General features: G+C 42.5%; 1 protein-coding gene across 1 annotated transcript in view; it reads left to right on the plus strand.

Annotated features, from left to right (window-relative positions):
* LOC141111136 (bifunctional heparan sulfate N-deacetylase/N-sulfotransferase 3-like) overlaps nt 1–18,876 on the plus strand; it is a 379,040-nt gene that overhangs the window by 87,374 nt on the left and 272,790 nt on the right. The window contains exon 2 of the mRNA XM_073603175.1: nt 427–1,540. Within this exon, the coding sequence (XP_073459276.1) occupies nt 560–1,540 (981 nt within the window). The 5' untranslated portion in view covers nt 427–559. The remainder of the gene's footprint in view (nt 1–426; nt 1,541–18,876) is intronic.

The raw sequence follows: 18,876 nt of genomic DNA on the forward strand, positions 1-18,876 counted from the left end.
TGTTTTCTAAATGATCAACCAAATGCCACTGCTGCAGAGATAAAAGGTTATGTGGTCAGCCAGTACCGGGTCTGCTGGTCTGCTATGGCTAAAACTACTTTCTATCTATACAGTATTTCTAATCAATTCCTGCCTGTCATCTGAGAAATGTTTGCTGCAGACAAACTGTAAGCAGGGAGCCTCTTTAATGGGGACTTTTTGGCTGCTATATAACACACAATATAGCTTTTTATGACTGTAAGTAGCTTGCGTATGCTTTTAATTATACACTTCCCCAGTTTAGTGTTTCTGTCAGGTGCCCTAGCATACGCGTTTCATAAATTTACAGGCTGACATCTGTTTTTCCAAAATGAATTATGTCACAAGCAGCATATAAAATGTAAGCATGGTGTAAATAAAAACATATTTTTTTCCTCTTTCTTCTAGTTTTCACATTCTCTGAAGTGTTTTGGAAAGCGACAGATGTGCTGCAATGGTTACATAAATCATCTGGCTGGACCGGAGTGAAATACTAAGTCCTATTTGTTCAGTGACACTTCTGTATAACAATTAGCTCAGCATGAGTTATATCATGAAATTTCACAGACATTTTCAAAGAACAATTCTCCTGCTTGCCACTTTTTGCATGGTAAGCATTGTCATTTCTGCCTATTACCTGTACACTGGCTATAAACAAGACAATGAAATATCAGAAACATCAATGGAAATTGAATGTGGAGATATTGAATCTTTACCTTATAACTTATTGGAACACAGAACTGGAAAGACATCAGTTTCTTTATCAACCGAGTCTGTTATCTTGGTTTTTATAGAGAGTCAGTATTCCCAACTTGGCCAGGACATTATTGGAATTTTAGAATCCAGCAGGTTTAAATTCCATGCAGAAATAGCTCCGGGAAAAGGAGACCTCCTACCACTAACGGATAATCACATTGGAAAATATGCACTTATTATATATGAAAACCTTATGAAATACATCAACATGGACACATGGAATAAGGAACTTATGGACAAGTACTGCCTTCAATATGGTGTCAGTATCATTGGATTCCTTAAAGGCACAGAGAGCAACATTCAAACTTTTCACCAAAAGGGCTTCCCATTTATGATCCACAGCAACATGGCTGTCAAGACTTTTTGTATCAATCCTACAACACCATTACTTCATATAACAAAACCTACAAAAACACCTAAAGGGCCTTTGCTTGGAAATGAGTGGACAGTGTTCGAGGTTAACCACTCATTTTATCAACCCATAGTTTTTACAAAAGTTAAAATGCCTGTTGGTGACCCACCTCAGTTGTCTAAAATGTCCTTATTTGCCACAGTCATTCATGATTTGGGGTTTCAAGATGGTATTCAAAGGATGTTTTTTGGCAATAATTTGAACTTTTGGCTACACAAACTCATTTTTGTAGATGCTATATCTTTCCTTTCTGAAAAGAAGTTTACCTTGTCATTGGATAGATATATTCTTGTGGATATTGATGACATTTTTGTGGGTAAAGAAGGAACCAGAATGAAAATGAATGATGTTAAGGTAAGTTTTTATTAATGTGTCTTTACTTCAAAACATATTGTGAAATGTTTTAAAGTGGCTCTGTCACTGGTGTAAAATACTTAACAAATCTGAAAATAAGCCCAGCATGTAAGATATAATGCTTATCTGTCCCCGACACTCACACAATTGATAATCCTTGATTGAAGTGTTATAATGGCTAAGTACTTTTTGCATTCAACAATTTCAAGATTGTTGGATGCCTTACCCCATGATGAATACAGTGGTTCAGTCTGACAGTCCCTATCTCACTATTATGTCCTGTAGTGAAGTAGGGGCTGGTGGATGAAACCACAGAGCACAGAATGGAACTAGGCATCTGAAATGCAAAAAAAGAGTATTCAGCAATCTTGGCTGTTTAAGATAGCAAAGATCAGTAGCACAGGTGGTGGGACTAGTGGGAATCTTCTTCACTTTGATTAATATTGTTGTATTAAAAGCTTCATTTTATAATATAGTAGACATTTTTAACTGCTTGCTGCCCGCCCACTGTCAAATGACGGCGGGGAAAAGCGGTGCTGCTCTCGTTTTGAGACGACGTCATATGACGGCGTCCCAGAATGGCCACTCTCACGCGCCCGCGGGGGGCGCGCAGGGCGGCGGTCGGGGCCGTGTCGTGTTGCTCGGACATGGCGCAACCCCGATCTGTGTTAAGAGCCACATCTGCGGCTCTTTAACCATGTGATCGGCTGGGGCAACCACAGCCAGTTACATGTAAACAAGGCGATGCCGGTAATCGGCTCTTCCCGCCTCACACTGGCAGAGCGTGGGGAGAGCCGATCAGTGGCATCTCCTCACAGGGGGACTTTTAAGGATGTAATCAGGGCACTGATCATCAGTGCCCTGATTACAATATAGCCATACAATGTCACAAAACAGTGCCCACTATTGCCCACCAATGCCAGCATATAGTACCAGTGGCAACAATCAGTGCCCACCACTGCCCACAAGTGCTACCAGTGCCCATTAGCGATGCCAGTCAGTGCTGGCAATCATTGCCACCTATCAGTGCTGCCCATCAATGCCCATCACTGCTGTCGATCAATGCTAATCAGTGTCGCCCATCAGTGCCACCCATCAATTCCCATCAGTGCCCATCTGTACCGCCTATCCATGCAGCCTATCCATGCCGCCTATCCGTGCCCAACAGTGCCACCTATTAGTGCCCATCAGAGCCACCCAACAGTGCCTATCAGTGCTCATCAGTGCCACATATCAGTGCCACCTATCAGTGCCCATAAGTGCGGCATATTAGTACCTCCTCATCAGTGCCACCTCATCACTGCCCACAAGTGCCACCTCATCAGTGCCCATAAGTGCCACCTCATCAATGCCCACCAGTTCAGCCTATCAGTGCCCATCAGTGCCGCCTCATCAGCGCACATCTGTGAAGGTGAAAAATTACTTAGTTACAAAATTTACTGACAGAAAAAAGTAAAAAGCTTTTTTTTTCAAAATTTTTGGTCTTTTTTTTGTAAAAAATAAAAAACCCAGTAGTGATTAAATACCACCAAAAGAAAGCTGTATTTGTGTGAAGAAAATGATAAAATATTTGTTTGGGTACAGGGTAGCACGACCGCGCAATTGTCATTCAAAGTGCGACAGCGCTGAAAGCTGAAAAATGGCTTGGGCAGGAAGGGGGTGTAAGTGCCTGGTAGGCAAGTGGTTAAACTGTAACACGTAAGAACTTTTTGGAGTGCCGCTCTAAGTTCTGCTGCTCAAATGATCCACAACCAAAGGGGGTGCTGCAGCCTAAAATGCTCATCCCAGCAACCTGTGGCACCTCCATGTAGAAATATTACAAAGTATAACTAATAGTAAAGTATTAAGTCCAATATTCAGGGCCATCACTAAGGTTTTAATGTCATTGCATAATACCTATCTCTAAGGGCATATAATTGTACTGTGAATCAGCGTTCTTCATGACAAACTATCTAAGCAAATGGCATTTGATCCTTTCAGACAGGAAACATATAGCTCCTCCAGAGGAGCAGACACTTATTCTTTATTCTGTTTACTCTTTAGTCATTTGAGTTTCAGTGTTTAGTGTATTGTACTTGTAGCAATAACTCACGGTGGAGCTGCTGATTTAAAACGGGCTGTTACTGTCACCTTTGTTACCTCAATTTCACCAGAACCGGGTCTAGGGTCCCGTTGAGTTTAATACCAGACAGTGTGGACACCAGACACTTGAGTATCTTTTCCAATGCTTTAATAAAGAGTAACTGAAGGAAGTAGCAGGAAAGAGGTAGAAGAAGAGTTGCAGGGAAGTTCAAATACCTTTTCTTGATGTAATATTAGGAATTGGAATCTTGTAGATGAATGTACTTTCCTTTTAGAGTTGAATCTTTGCCCACCTGGATAGGTTTCTCTCACTAACCTAGCAACACGAACAAAAGTCTCTGCCATAGACTTTTATGGAATAGAAACCCGTACGATCCTCTGCCACAGGATGTAATGGTTTACGATGGATAGCAAATACAGCACTAGAACCTTTAAGCCGACCTGGCAGTACTATGTGATAGGTTAACTTTGGGATGCGTCCTCCAACTGAGTCACCAGGCCCCTCTCCAGACCAGCACTCTGCATGATCCTTCCATGACAGGTCCTCCCCTGGGATCTTCTCAGTTGTCCAGCTTCTTCCCGTAGGACAGACAGCACAGGATCATTCCCTCACTGCTGTGGTAGGCCCCTGACAGGCTTCTTGGCCCACCCACATGCTGCAGCAATGTGGTCCTCCCGGTCGGAGGACCACGCAGTAGTACCCCTAACACATACCTGTCGGGCAGGAGGGCCAGCAGGTGGAACGGAAAAAACCCCTAAAACATGGCGTCTGTCCCATAAATACCCTCTCCCAGAATGTAACTCGGAGGACCACCTCCACCGAGTTATCTCTGGGACAAAAGAGCACCCATACACTTCAGTGCATTGCCTTTCCAACACCGGCCTATGGCGACAACGACACCCACAGGCACAGTGTGAAACTACATGCAACACAGCCAAACTGTAACAGAGGCAAATCTAACTATGAATGAAATAGATAACCCACTAAATTTACCTATAAGCGGTAGATGAAAATCTACCAGCACTACATACTATTTAATTGCAACTGTCTACATAATAAATTGCAATGTACAATAATAACCAAATCAATAATAATTCTAACAAGAAAAAGAGGAAGATTTTAATATTGCTTTTTGGAAAATATCTTCTTATAAGCTTCTGAAGCTAGGTTTCTGTAAAAAAACTTGTGTTTTTTTGGGGCTACTGGGGATGTAACAATTACTAACAATGACATTTTTACTTTGATTCCGTCTGATATATACAACATGAGATTATAAATAGTGTATTGTTGTCTTGACTGGGACCAGTAAAACCACTGAACCATAATACATTTAAATATGAAGTTATGACCAATCAGATTTAGGGGATGCTGATTTGTGTGCAGTCTGAATCAGTCTGGATATTTCTGGGACCTTGCAGGGGACTAAAAGAAAATTGTTAGTGCAGTTGCAGTTACAGGATAATTAAGTGCCACGTCACATTTGTTTAGTAAGTAAGTAATAGTAGGCCATAGCTCTACTTAAAGCAGAGTTCCACTCAAAAGTGGAACTTACGTTTATCTGTCTCCTCCCCTCTCTGGTGACACATATGGCACCTTTCAGGGGTGAGGGGGAAGGGGGACCTGTTTTTGACAGCTTCCCCTACCCCTTTTCCAGGGACGGCACCTTCGGAAGTTCGGTCCCCCTCCTCCTTGCTCTGCCGCCGTGCCAATTAGAAAGCGCAGCACACTTTGCACCAGTCTTCCTTACCAGGAATGGCGGTGGCAGCACCCAACAGCCGCTCTGAAAATCAGCTGGGGTGCCGACATTGTGGGAACCCTGGACAGGTAAGTGTCCTAATATTCAAAGTCAGCACCTACAGTATTTGTTATTTTTCATAGGGGAGCAGAACACCTCTTTAAATGAAAAGACTTTTACTAACTTTTTTAATTCACAGCTTACTTTTAATCTTGGATGCACATAATGTTCTGTCTCAGTTTTCTTTGCTAACTACAGATGCTGTGGTTTGTGATTTTGGTGCTCTGTAAAATAATGTAATATAATAACTGAGCATTTCACATGGATCTCACCCTTGAAATTACATATATGTATAGTAGGAGGACATTCTTAACTGGTATCAGCAAGAGTAAACCATGCACAAGACAAGGACACTCAGGAACAGTCCAAGAAAGCTTCTCTTTCACGTTTATTCAGCAAGGCATTACATGTAGTTTCAATGTAGGAAGGCTTTGTACAGCAAGTCCATAGCATAAAACATAACTGCATAATTGTTCACTTTAGCTACTAACTAAACTCATCTAAACCAGTGACTAACAGGATGTTACCTAATGGGTACCCCAAATCAAACAACACTTGCACCTTTTTAGTGTTATGCCAGCAGTCAGCCTTTTCACACAGCAGCATGCTCCCACATCAGAGAAAGCAAGAATGAGTGCCTTGAATCAGTTACCATATATGAAGGCCTGTGCACAACTGAGACTAATAAGGAGGTCTGGCTACCAGATAAGATGTGAACCAAGAAATGGAGGCTTATTCCCACCCAAAGCTAAAAACAGCAAGTTTGTTTTTTCTCCATATCACTCAATCATGTAGGGCCCATGCACCATGTGCAGATGAAAAACCTACAGTAGGTGACACATATTCACCATCCAACCATCCACAATCCTGCTATCCAGGGCAACTTTACAGCAGAATATCTTCCCAAAAATGTCATTCTGCATCTGGCTAATAACTTTCTCCTTAATCTTTGCAGTGAGAAACATTCATTCTGTTTCTTATGCTATCCTCACACTGCTGTCTAAACCAATTTAAAGCCAAAAGAAAATTGGCATCTCACACAGAAAGCAAAGGATCTATATTTGTTAGAGTAGAAACAACATTGTTTCAGAGTCAATACTGTTATGTTTTCTTTGGGGACAAGGTGTTAAAAGCTGTGAAGATTAGAATACCCTGTCTGTAGTGCTCCCACAGTGATCATTTGACCTTTCACATGGATGTACTGTAGAGTACATGAAAAAAGAGCATTGCTAATGTAGCTGCTCTAGGCTAAGCTTTATGATCAACACTTAATACAAGAAACAATGATGAAAAGCTGTTTACAGAGATGAAAACTCTTAAAAGCTTAACAGCCCCTAGCAACCCTTATAAAAAAAAGATGGAAAATGTTATCATGGTTGAGCCATAGAGAATATGTATGTAAATGTATTTTTTAAGTATTTTGTAAAATATAGCCTTAGGATACCTTGGTCATAATTAGGTATTTACAGCAACGAATAACGTTTTTAGAATTGGTTTGTCAGAATGTTGAATTTACAACTACTGCCACTAATTATTGATTTGTCAGTCAAGCTGAGAGTGAGGCTGGGTTCACACTGGTGCGACACGACAGCCGTCCTACTTTGGATCCGACTTTGCCCTGCGACATAAAGCCGGCATGTGTCCGACTTTCAATGAACGGGGATCCGACTTGGATCCCCGCCAATGCCCGGCATTGTTTGGTATTAGGGGGAACTCCGCGCCAAATTTTAAATAAAAAACCGGCATGGGTTCCCCCTCCAAGAGCATACCAGGCCCTTGGGTCTGGTATGGACCTTGAGGGGAACCCCCTACGCCGAAAAAACGTCATGGGGGGTCGCCCCCAATCCATACCAGACCCTTATCCGAGCACGCAGCCCGGCCGGACAGGAATGGGGGTGGGGACGAGCGAGCGCCCCCCCCCTCCTGAACCGTACCAGGCCACATGCCCTCAACATGGGGGGTGGTGCCTTGGGGGAGGGGGCGCGCTGCGGCCCCCCCACCCCAAAGCACCTTGTCCCCATGTTGATGAGGACAAGGGCCTCTTCCCGACAACCCTGGCCGTTGGTTGTCGGGGTCTGCGGGCGGGGCTTATCGGAATCCGGGAGCCCCCTTTAATAAGGGGGCCCCCAGATCCCGGCCCCCCACCCTATGTGAATGAGTATGGGGTACATCGTACCCCTACCCATTCACCTAGGGAAAAAGTGTCAATTAAAAAAAAACACTACACAGATTTTTAAAGTAATTTATTAGACAGCTCCGGGGGTCTTCTTCCGACTTCGGGGGTCTCTCCGGTTCTTCTCCGCGCTCTCCGGGTCTTCTGCCGGACTGCCCAGGGACTGTGACGGCATAAGGGGGCGTGGTCACCACCTATATAAGTCAGAGCGGAGCGCTCAGAGTGCATTCCAGCCCCAGAGAGCGTCGTGTCAACATCAGGAGAAGAGAGCAGAAGGCAGAAGGCAGAAGATTGAAGACCGGGCTCCTTCGCTATAGCAAAAGAGCGGCAAAAGAGCAGAAGAGAGCGGAGGAGCCCGGCAGAAGGTCCGGAGAGCGCGGAGAAGAACCGGAGAGACCCCCGAAGAGAAGAAGGCAGCAGACCGGGCTCCTCCGCTATAGCAAAAGAGCAGAAAATAGCGGAGGAGCCCGGCAGAAGACCCGGAGAGCGCGGAGAAGAACCGGAGAGACCCCCGAAGTCGGAAGAAGACCCCCGGAGCTGTCTAATAAATTACTTTAAAAATCTGTGTAGTGTTTTTTTTTAATTGACACTTTTTCCCTAGGTGAATGGGTAGGGGTACGATGTACCCCATACTCATTCACATAGGGTGGGGGGCCGGGATCTGGGGGCCCCCTTATTAAAGGGGGATCCCGGATTCCGATAAGCCCCCGCCCGCAGACCCCGACAACCAACGGCCAGGGTTGTCGGGAAGAGGCCCTTGTCCTCATCAACATGGGGACAAGGTGCTTTGGGGTGGGGGGGCCGCAGCGCGCCCCCTCCCCCAAGGCACCACCCCCCATGTTGAGGGCATGCGGCCTCATTCCTGTCCGGCCGGGCTGCGTGCTCGGATAAGGGTCTGGTATGGATTGGGGGCGACCCCCCATGCCGCTTTTTCGGCGTAGGGGGTTCCCCTCAAGGTCCATACCAGACCCAAGGGCCTGGTATGCTCTTGGAGGGGGAACCCATGCCGGTTTTTTATTTAAAATTTGGCGCAGAGTTCCCCCTAATACCAAACAATGCCGGGCATTGGCGGGGATCCAAGTCGGATCCCCGTTCATTGAAAGTCGGACACATGCCGGCTTTATGTCGCAGGGCAAAGTCGGATCCAAAGTAGGACGGCTGTCGTGTCGCACCAGTGTGAACCCAGCCTAAAGCTATACTTTAGGTCACTAGATAGAAGATCTAGTCACCAGTCACACAGTTGTTGTGAGTAGTTGAAATGCTACTCTCAGCTGGAAACCTGCTGACTTTGGAGGCACTGGGAGGATTTTAATTGAAAGGTAGGCTGAGAATCTAAGGATCAGAGAGTAAGAGAGTAAAGGTAGCAAAAGCAATACAGACATGGAGGAATGGATGGTGGAGAGTTTTATGCTTTTGTATAATTATGAAACCCACACTGATTTATTATATACTTAGAACCTAAAAAAGGATACATTAACATCCATGCGTTTGGACAATATGGATGTAACCACTTATACTGCTAAACCTGATAGAAATTAAACACTAAAGGCCTGCTCTTTAACTGGCTGGAGGCATATTGCTTCCTGCAGACACAAAGTGCTCGAATGTGACCCTTTAGATTGAGAAAAAAAGGCAGTGATCAGCACACTTTTCAAGCGGGTAACAATGTAATTGCCCATTAAGACCAGGGCCACCTCTGTTCACTGAGGTTAATTAAATTTGGCTACTGGCACTGCAAGTGGACACAGGGGCTGTCACTAGACAGGGAGATCACCACTGGACATAATAACTGATCCCCACTGGGCATAAGTAAAATAAATGGACATGTGGACCTCCAAACTTTCAAAACATATACAGTGCCCTGAAAAAGTGCTCCAACATGATAAGTCATTGGTCCAGCATCGTCATATGGTGGAGGGGGAGGAGTTCTCTGCCCTGTGTAATTTCAAAATTACAGTGCCTTGAAAAAGTATTCAAACTTGAAATTTTCCACATTGTGTCATGTTACAACCAAAAACATAAATGTATTTTATTGGGATTTTATGTGCTTTTGCAGACTCTAATGCCCCGTACAGACGGTCGGATTTTCCGACGGAAAATGTGTGATAGGACCTTGCTGTCGGAAATTCGGACCGTGTGTAGGCTCCATCACACATTTTCCATCGGATTTTCCAACCCACAAAGTTTGAGAGCAGGATATAAAATTTTCCGACAACAAAATCCATTGTCGGAAATTCCGATCGTGTGTACACAAATCCGACGGACAAAGTGCCACGCATGCTCAGAATAAATAAAGAGATGAAAGCTATTGGCCACTGCCCCGTTTATAGTCCTGACGTACGTGTTTTACGTCACCGCGTTCAGAACAATCGGATTTTCCGACAACTTTGTGTGACCGTGTGTATGCAAGACAAGTTTGAGCCAACATCCGTCGGAAAAAATCCTAGGATTTTGTTGTCGGAATGTCCGAACAAAGTCCGACCGTGTGTACGGGGCATAACAGATTTTCTTCTAAGATAGCCCTGTATTTGGCTCCATCCATCTTTCCATCAACTCTGACCAGCTTCCCTGTCCCTGCTGAAAATAAGCATCCCTACAACATGATGCTGCCACCACCATGTTTCACGGAGTGGATGGTGTGTTCAGGGTGATGTGCAGTGTCAGTTTTCCGCCAGACATAGCATTTTGCTTTTAGGCCAAAAAGTTCAATCTTGGTTTCATCTGACCAGAGCACCTTCTTCCACATGTTTGCTGTGTCCACCACATGGCTTCTTACAAACTGCAAATGGGACTTCTTATGGCTTTCTTTCAACAATGGCTGTCTACTTGCCACTCTTCCATAAAGATCAGATTTGTGGAGTGCACGACTAATAGTTGTCCTGTGGACAGATTCTCCCACCTGAGCTGTGGATCTTTGCAGCTCCTCCAGAGTTACCATGGACTTCTTGGCTGCTTCTCTGATTAATTCTCTCCTACTAAGCCTGAGGCCTGCAGCACCTCTCCCCGGAGGCCTAGTAGTTTAAAAGTATTTCTTTGAATGGTGGACTACTGTTACCAGGCAGCCCAACTTGCAAATCCTGTGCCCTCAGGCCACATCGATTTGACACAGATCCCCACAGTCTCTTCTTTGATCTAGAACTCCTCATCATTCACCGTGTAAATGATGAAGACTTTGCTAATGACCATGTAGAAGCCAAGTTCCCTCACAGACTTCCTGGCACATTCAGCCCTCCAACTGTGATAACACTCATGACCTTCCAGTGCCCTGAGTCCTTGATGAGGAACTTGACTGGACCATTCGTTCCGACAGCTTCACCTGCCCCTCTGCTCCAGGAGTTCTTTACCACCGACCGTGTGGTGATAAAGACATTGCCAATGACCGTGTAGAGGCAAAGTTCCTTCACAGCTCTCCCTGGGCCTCCTCCTGCGATCGGTACACCTCCCCCCAGATAGGGGTGTCCTCCTGCTGCTGCCTAGTATTCCATTCCTCAATTCACTCAAGTGACAACTCCTCCCCAGTGGCATATCACCTCAGCTTATATAGGAGGCCCGCCCCCTGCCAATACCAATTGGGGATTGGTCAGGACTCCCACATGAGCTGCCTGCCACTCCAGTTCCAGGCCCAGCCCCTCTTCCAGAATCTTCTCTCTGGAAGCAGGGGAGGCGCCCCAGATGTAGAGCACAGGTGGTCACACCCACTGCTACTCTGACCACTCTCAGCCCCCAGATCAAAACAGACAGGCCTAGCTTGCAGCATAGGCCTGCCTAAATTTGCCTGTGCTGAAAATCCCTAGTAAAAAACTATTACTAGCACCTACCTATTGGTAGAGGGTGCTACACTGAGAAATGTGAAGGAACTATGTGGTGCTATGGAATCAGCATCGACCATGAAACATCTCTAACTCCTTACAGAATTTATGCTGCAAATAACTGAATTATATAGGCAAAAGAGGGTCATATCCAGTACAAGATAGGTGTACCTAATACATCGGTATATGTGATACCAGAGGTGATATTATTATTTGATGTTATATATTGGATTTGGGTTGTCCCTCCAGTTAATGCTCCCTCTGTTTTGCTCCTGGCAGTCTAGTCTCCTTATGGTTGCCATGCATTCTTTATTTTATTATCTGATTATTGTGCAATTTGATAAAAATTGGGTTGTCAACTATAGGTAGATTATTCGTATTGGGAGAGACTGTTTAGAGAAACAAATTGATCATTTATCAAAGCATGCATGGCCACCATTAGTTAGACATTCCCAGTCTTTCTATATTCAAGGTTAATTTTGTTTTTACCCTTGCTGAGTAAATAGGGCTTTTGAAGAGCCTTTGTGTCAGAAAAGCATTTCATCAGCAAAATGTATCCAGAAAAAATATCTTTATAATGACAGCCTGGAATAAGTTATATTGGATTTTATGCATGAGTCTGATTGTTGAGTTAAAACTGTCTATAGATTATTGTTCATATAGACTGGTTCTTTTATGTCTTTTGCATGTGCATACAAGATTAAAAGTAATAATTATATATCTAAGCTATTAACAGTATAACTAAAGGAAAACTATGGCCTTCTATTAAACAAATATGCTGTAGCACTTTATTGGAAGTTAATTATAAGTCCATCTGCACTAACAGTTTTCTCTTAATCCCCTACAAAGTCCCAGAAATACCCACTGAGCTTGCTGGTGAAGTCCACCAAATGGAACTTCCTGTGATGGTGTGGCAACAGTGCTGCACTGCTGCTAAATTCAGTAGCTACTCTCATGTATAATATCAATGTAGTCTGCGCTCAGCCCCTTCACCCAGTCGCACAGGTGAGGAATACCAGTGCTCAGCCTGTTGCCCCTGTTGGCCATCCAATAACAGATCCATCAAAAGAAGTCAGCACCACGGCAGGATCTTTTATATATATATATATATATATATATATATATATATATATATATATATATATATATCTCAATTTATTGGCATATCAGATTCTGTTGGATTTTGACCTGATGGTTCAATAAATTGTGAAATATATGGAAGATCCTGCCATGGTGTCGACTTCTTTCATTGGATTTGCCACTCTCATGTAGTCTGTGCTTGCTTCTGTGCTTCTGTTGAGTCACAATCTGGCTACACCTAGCCCCGCCCACTGGTTTCTGGGTTGACAGCACTGCCTTTGTTGCTGAAACCTTTCCAATGTGAGCTGCACTGTTTGGGAGGGGAGCATATGAGACCCAAATGATCTAGTACTAGGATACTTAATTACTGAATTATTTTTGAAGCTTGTGCTTTTACATACTAACTTGTTAAGACTGGCATACAGAAGCCTGTAATTGTATTTGAACTCTTTATCTACCAAGGTGCATTTATTAATGTTTTGCTGCTGCTGCTGCTGCTGCTGCTGCTGTTGCCATGAACTTGGTAGGATTTGTACAGCTGTAATGGGCTTTCAAGTAAAAATTATCTCTAAAGCCTAAATCACATTCAAGGTCATGTTTATAGGGCTCCCAAGGTGCATCACAATTTCTCTGCTGCCAACGTCCATGGAGGTCACTGGGCTCTACCATTCCTCTGGGGAGCCTGGGACCATGATAAACTGGTAAACCTTTGAGAGCAGGAGGAGTCTGGAGAACATCTGTTTCCAGATTCCCTCTGCGACTAATAAACCTGAAAGCAAAGCAAATGTAATTGCCTATAATTTACTCTTGAAGACAAAAAGCCTTGTTTTGGAAAATAATATAGTTTATGGTTATCAAATAATTTATATGAAAAGTTTGAACACAAGAGGTTCATAAAACCTACAGTCAAATAGCACTGTAGAACTAACATTATGCCCATAAAATAGATTGTGACTTTGTACAAGATCAAATAGATATCGACCAATGAAAAGACCCATTTTATTCAAAACAAGCATGGTAATCATTCTGATTTTAAGTTGCTCTAAGAATATATGGATATGCAAATACATGTAGAATGAAATAGAGGATGCAAATCATGAAAAGTGGACTGATCCACATGCATCAGGTTCTCCTCCTTGTGAAGCATTTCATTCCAAATAGAATTTAAAGTGTCTCTATATGTGTATCTATAGGTCTATATATTTTATATGATTAAGATAAAGAGGTGAGGGATTAGAAGACCGGTCAGAGTTTTTATTGCTATTTGAGAGAGTGATTTACCCTCTCTATTTTTTGCAGTGACTTTTTTTCACTAGAAGTTCAAGTAAGGCAAAATCCAAAAAATTGAGTTATCACCTAAAGTGGTTGTAAACCTCTGAAATGAAAAATGAACAAAACATTTCCCTGTATAGTGTGTACTAGCCTGCATCCAAAGTGCAACTTTTGCCTTCTGTGATTTCTGCCTCCTCTTTCTTCCCTTTGCTATCCGCATGAGTCACTTCTGACATGGACTTTCACATTAGCAGTAGAGCTGGGATAACAATTTGTTTTTTCTTCTGACAGGTGTACAGAAGGCCATAGCATTTCTGTTTTCCCCTGAAGACGTTATTTTTTATGAAATATGCGTAGGGAGGGGCACGCGATCTGACCTCATTACGCATGTGTGTCATATGGCAAAAATGTGACCAGCTATATTTCTTTTGCTGCTTTGTTAGTACATTATTTTTACAATAATAATAATAATAATTTGGATTCACTTTATGGGGTTACACTATGTATAGCCTTTTCTTTGATAAGATACATATAACATAAGCATTCCTGGAAGTAAAGAGGAATAACCTGGGGTTGTTGCAGTGATTCCCTTGCCAGCTACCATCTGCTTAATATTATGAAAAAGTGCTTGTGACTTCTATAGTTAGGGGGTCTATGGATTCGGTAAGAGGCATATTTTTAATGGTGGTGGCGGTGAAGGAGTGTCTCCGATGGTGATTCACTGGGTGTTGGAGAACTAGTGGAAACAGCTATTTTAACTGTGATATTGGTTACATGTTTTAAATTGGTTTCTACAACCTTTTGTGGGTTCTGGCCCAGCTATCCACAGATTGGTTCTGACAGAGAACAGAGGAGAGCCTCCCACTTGGCTGAAGAAAAAAAAAATTCTTGATATTCCAATGATTTTTTTCATTGCATTAGCACAGAGTTCACTAGGATTGAGTGTTGGTATTTTCTCACTTCTGGCAGGTTATCCTAAAACCACAGAATCTCAGCAGATGCTCCCACCCCCCACCAGCACACAGAAGGTGATTGACAGCTTCAGCTGTGCATGTTTCCCAATGAGACTGTGTATAGGGGGTGTGTTCCTTCCCTCCATTCTGGTCTCAGATCACACTCAGGTTCCTGCTCTACATTGTGCAGTGTGTGTGGCATCAGATCCCTGCACCCTGCCTAATGGAGCTGACAAAGAGCCTTTGATCTGTCTGTTTTGGAAGGCCGTAAAGAAGAGAAAGCTGCAGATAAACAGGTACAACTTATGTAGGAGGATATATGTAAGGGTTTGCAAACACTTTTAAGAACATGAATAAAAAAGAAATTTTTCAATAACTTGTTCTGCTGACAGCTGTCTAAGAGGGCATTTCCCCAACTTTGGAGAGATTTAATTCACTTCCAGTTGTGCTTACTGAATGGTACATAGATGTGTAGAAAAACAAACAAACTGGGATTTAAACCATTCCTCCTGTGTCCAGGAAGGAAATAAAAAAAAAACTTTAGATCTCAGTAGACTTTATTAATAGAGATTAAGCTCCAATTGGAAGAGGACAGATGGATTTCCATATACAGTGCCCTTTCTTCTAGGTTAGGTCAAACATTTGCACAGATTGGCATGACAGCCAGCACCCAAGTAATGAGAACTTGGCAGATAAACAAGGTGCCTGGAACAAGGTAGTATCGTTCAAGCTTAGTTTACTAGCCTGAGCCTCATTCTCATTGCACCTAAAAATCACAGAGAAAAGCTGTAGTTTTACCTTTTCCAATTCTAATCTTATGTCCAACCTTAGACATCTGTTAAAGAGAAAGCTTGCCAAAGGATAGAGACAATAGAAGACCAGCTTAGATAGGTTTTTATAGGAAATGTGTAGTCATAGGGGTTGATTTTCTACAGCAAAATGACTGTGCACTTTGCAGAGTGCAGTTGCACTCTACAAATGCAGTTGCTCCAGAGCTTAGTAAATGAGCAGAAGCTCTGGTGACTTCCATCATCCAATCATATGCAAGTAAAAATGCATTATTTTTTATTTTCCTTGCACGTCATTGGGTATTCTTTGCAAAGTGAAGCCTTACCTCATTTACTAAGCTCTGGAGCAACTGCACTTGCAGAGGGCAACTGCACTTTGCAAAGTGTATGGTCATTTTGCCTTTAGTAAATCAACCCCTTTGTGTACTTCATTTTTTTAATATAATCAGGACAAAAAAAAAATATAAATGTGAATATTATGTCGTTTTTTTTTAGCTTCCCTTATTCTTGCAGCTGGTGACGCTTTAGGTTTTTTTCTAATGTTGCTCTCTCTCTCACCAAATAATAATCAATCTACTGTACTGTATTAACATTCTGCTAACAAGACTGTAATTAATGTATAATCACATATTACAGAGACCTTAGCTAGAACACCAAGTACAAGTGACACTGATCACTACATAACAGAATGAACAAATTGAAAGGCAGCAACTGCATTTTACTTTTTTATGCTTGGAGGATGAATTTATAAGTTAAGTAAAGATTATATTACTCAAAAAAAGGGCTTGTGTACAGGAGCATCTTTTTTCCTTAACCAATGACAATGCATGCGCACCTTAAAGCAGATTAGAAGACACGCAGAAGCACCTTTAAATGATCCTGGAAATTCTTAGATACAAGCTGAATGCACCTGGAAGCATGCTGTATTTGCCAGTCTACACAAGTCCCAAGGGATATAATGGTGCTCAATATTAGATGAGCTAAAATAATTCTGCTGTTTGCCTGACAATTTTATAGCTCAAAAACATTAAGACATCCCTGGTAAAAGAAAAAAACCATTAACTTATTGTCACTTACTCTTTTTAATTAGCAATAATTACTTCATTTCTTAATTTTCCACAGTTATGGTTTATAATTCTGTATGAAATTGAATGACCACCATGCCTAAAATTCAGTTGAAAAGATCTAAACTGAAATGATTCTAAAATCAAAATTCACTCACACTATCATGGACAGTCCAACAACAGCAGTGTTGGGATTTTAAAAGAACTAGGGCATCCTGAAGAGAGAAATCTGAAATGCTTTTTAATGACTGTGGCTTAAAGGTATATGATTAAACAGAACCTGATAGTTCTTCTGTAGCCAAGTCCCTATTTACTTACCATGCTTGGGGAGTATACATTCCTTAGCTTCCCTTCCTCAGAAGCTCAGAAAGGCCAAACCTGATGAGGCAGCGTTAGCTGGGCAGGTGATCTTCAGCCAAGTAGGAGGCTCTCCTCTGTTCTCTGTCAGAACCAATCTGTGGACAGCTGGGCCAAAACCCACAAAATTTAGCTTTTTTCAGAAGATCCAGCTATTGTGAGGAGCCTATCCCTGAGTGCTATTAGAGTACTCCAGTTCCAGTGGTGTGGCCACTTTGTCCTTGGACTGTGTGGATCCCTCCAGCTGTTCACTTGTGTTAACAGAGCTACCCTGAACTCAACTCTGTCTATGAGGATAATAACAAGTTGCTGTGATCTGAACTGTTTGACTGAAGTAGCAATTCTCATCTGGGCTCTGTTGTTATGAGTAGCCAGGTGCTTGGCTAGAGACAGAAAGCTATTTAGGACACTGTTCTACAGTGCTTTCCATATATCCCAATGGACTTTAGCTGAATGGGTTAACACTACCTCATCTCCATCCACAAAGGGGAACTGACAAGCAGAAGGAGCTCAAGAGACTTGATGGTTGGCAGCATTGAATCATGGGAGATGACGTTTGGGAAATACATTTTACTATGGCAGTTATTGGACTATTGGACTACAATTCCCAATGCACGTTGGGTATAAAGAGAGAGAGAGAGAGAGAGATATATTTTCACAGGCAGAATACTGAGGGTTTTCCTCATTGTTGCTAGGAAACTGAGGTGTGCACATTGCTGCTCCTGTGTGCACATCAACTTGCTATAAGCCTGCGGCCATGTACTAGGATTGTAATCACTTCAGGTAGATCCAGTAGTAAGCTGACATCTGAACAGCAGGACCCTTGTTGCTGTGTCACTGGGACTGTTGAGAGGACATTGCTGTCATTAACCTGTTGCTACTAGCAGAGACTGAGCACACAGGGCCATCTAACTAGCAGCATTATTAACTGCATGCTGGCTCTACAGAGACAGTACTCATGTGCACCACCATAAAGACTGGGCCCAAACACAAGGTGGCTGAAGAACTAGGGCTAAAGAGTGCTTCACAAGAACTTTGGCTATTGTTCATAGTAAGAGGTGCAGCTTTAGGGAGTTTTAAATTTCATCACTGACATTCATATAGAGTGCATTTTAGTGGATACAGGCTATTGTTTACAGAGTTATTGCAGTATTGATTATCATTGCTGTTACTGTATTCTAATGTGAATATTTATTGCTTATTTTGTGAATTACTAGGTTCACTCTAATTTAGCAGCATTGAAGTCCATTCTATGTTGCTATAGTTTAGTGAACATATTGTCTAGTGAACTGTGTTAGACCTAATCCTTTACTCTCTCTTTCATGTGCATACTGCTATGTACTGAAACCCAAACCCAAATAAACCCATCGGGTTTATTTACCACTAACCAGTCTGATTATTGAATTTTGATACTGAACTATATCCGTGTGCAGGGAATCTATATCTGTGCTCCCAGTAGCAGTGCAGCATCCATTTGCTTAAACTGGTGTCAGTGGAACTACCAGGCTTCAAGCGGCTCCTGAGAGGGTAGCACTGAATATAAAATCTTAATAAGACTTTGCTATGCAACAATATGTTGTGACAATATGTATGACATTGCTGTGAAGAGTCTATTTTCTTCCCCATTCTGATCCTGTTTTTTATTATTCTGTAGTGTTTCCACGTTCTTTGCCATCTGCAACCTTTTTTGCATTTTTGCTTCTAATGTTGTGCCAGTTAAGTGAACCGCAAGTTACACTTACTCCCTGTCTGATCATTCAACCATTTACTTATTCTTTTAAACTCTCTGCATACACTACACAAATAATATGTAGTTCTTGGATCCACAAAATATGAATGAACATGCCACAAGCAACAGTCTCACACACACACCTCAAGTTAAAGGATTATTTTTATACAATGAAACTCTCCCTTGCATATTCTTTGCACAGAGACATAGAGCTAACACATTGTCCAAACCTA

This window comes from Aquarana catesbeiana, linkage group LG01 (genome assembly GCF_042186555.1).
Source record: "Aquarana catesbeiana isolate 2022-GZ linkage group LG01, ASM4218655v1, whole genome shotgun sequence".
Taxonomy (NCBI): Eukaryota; Metazoa; Chordata; class Amphibia; order Anura; family Ranidae; genus Aquarana; species Aquarana catesbeiana.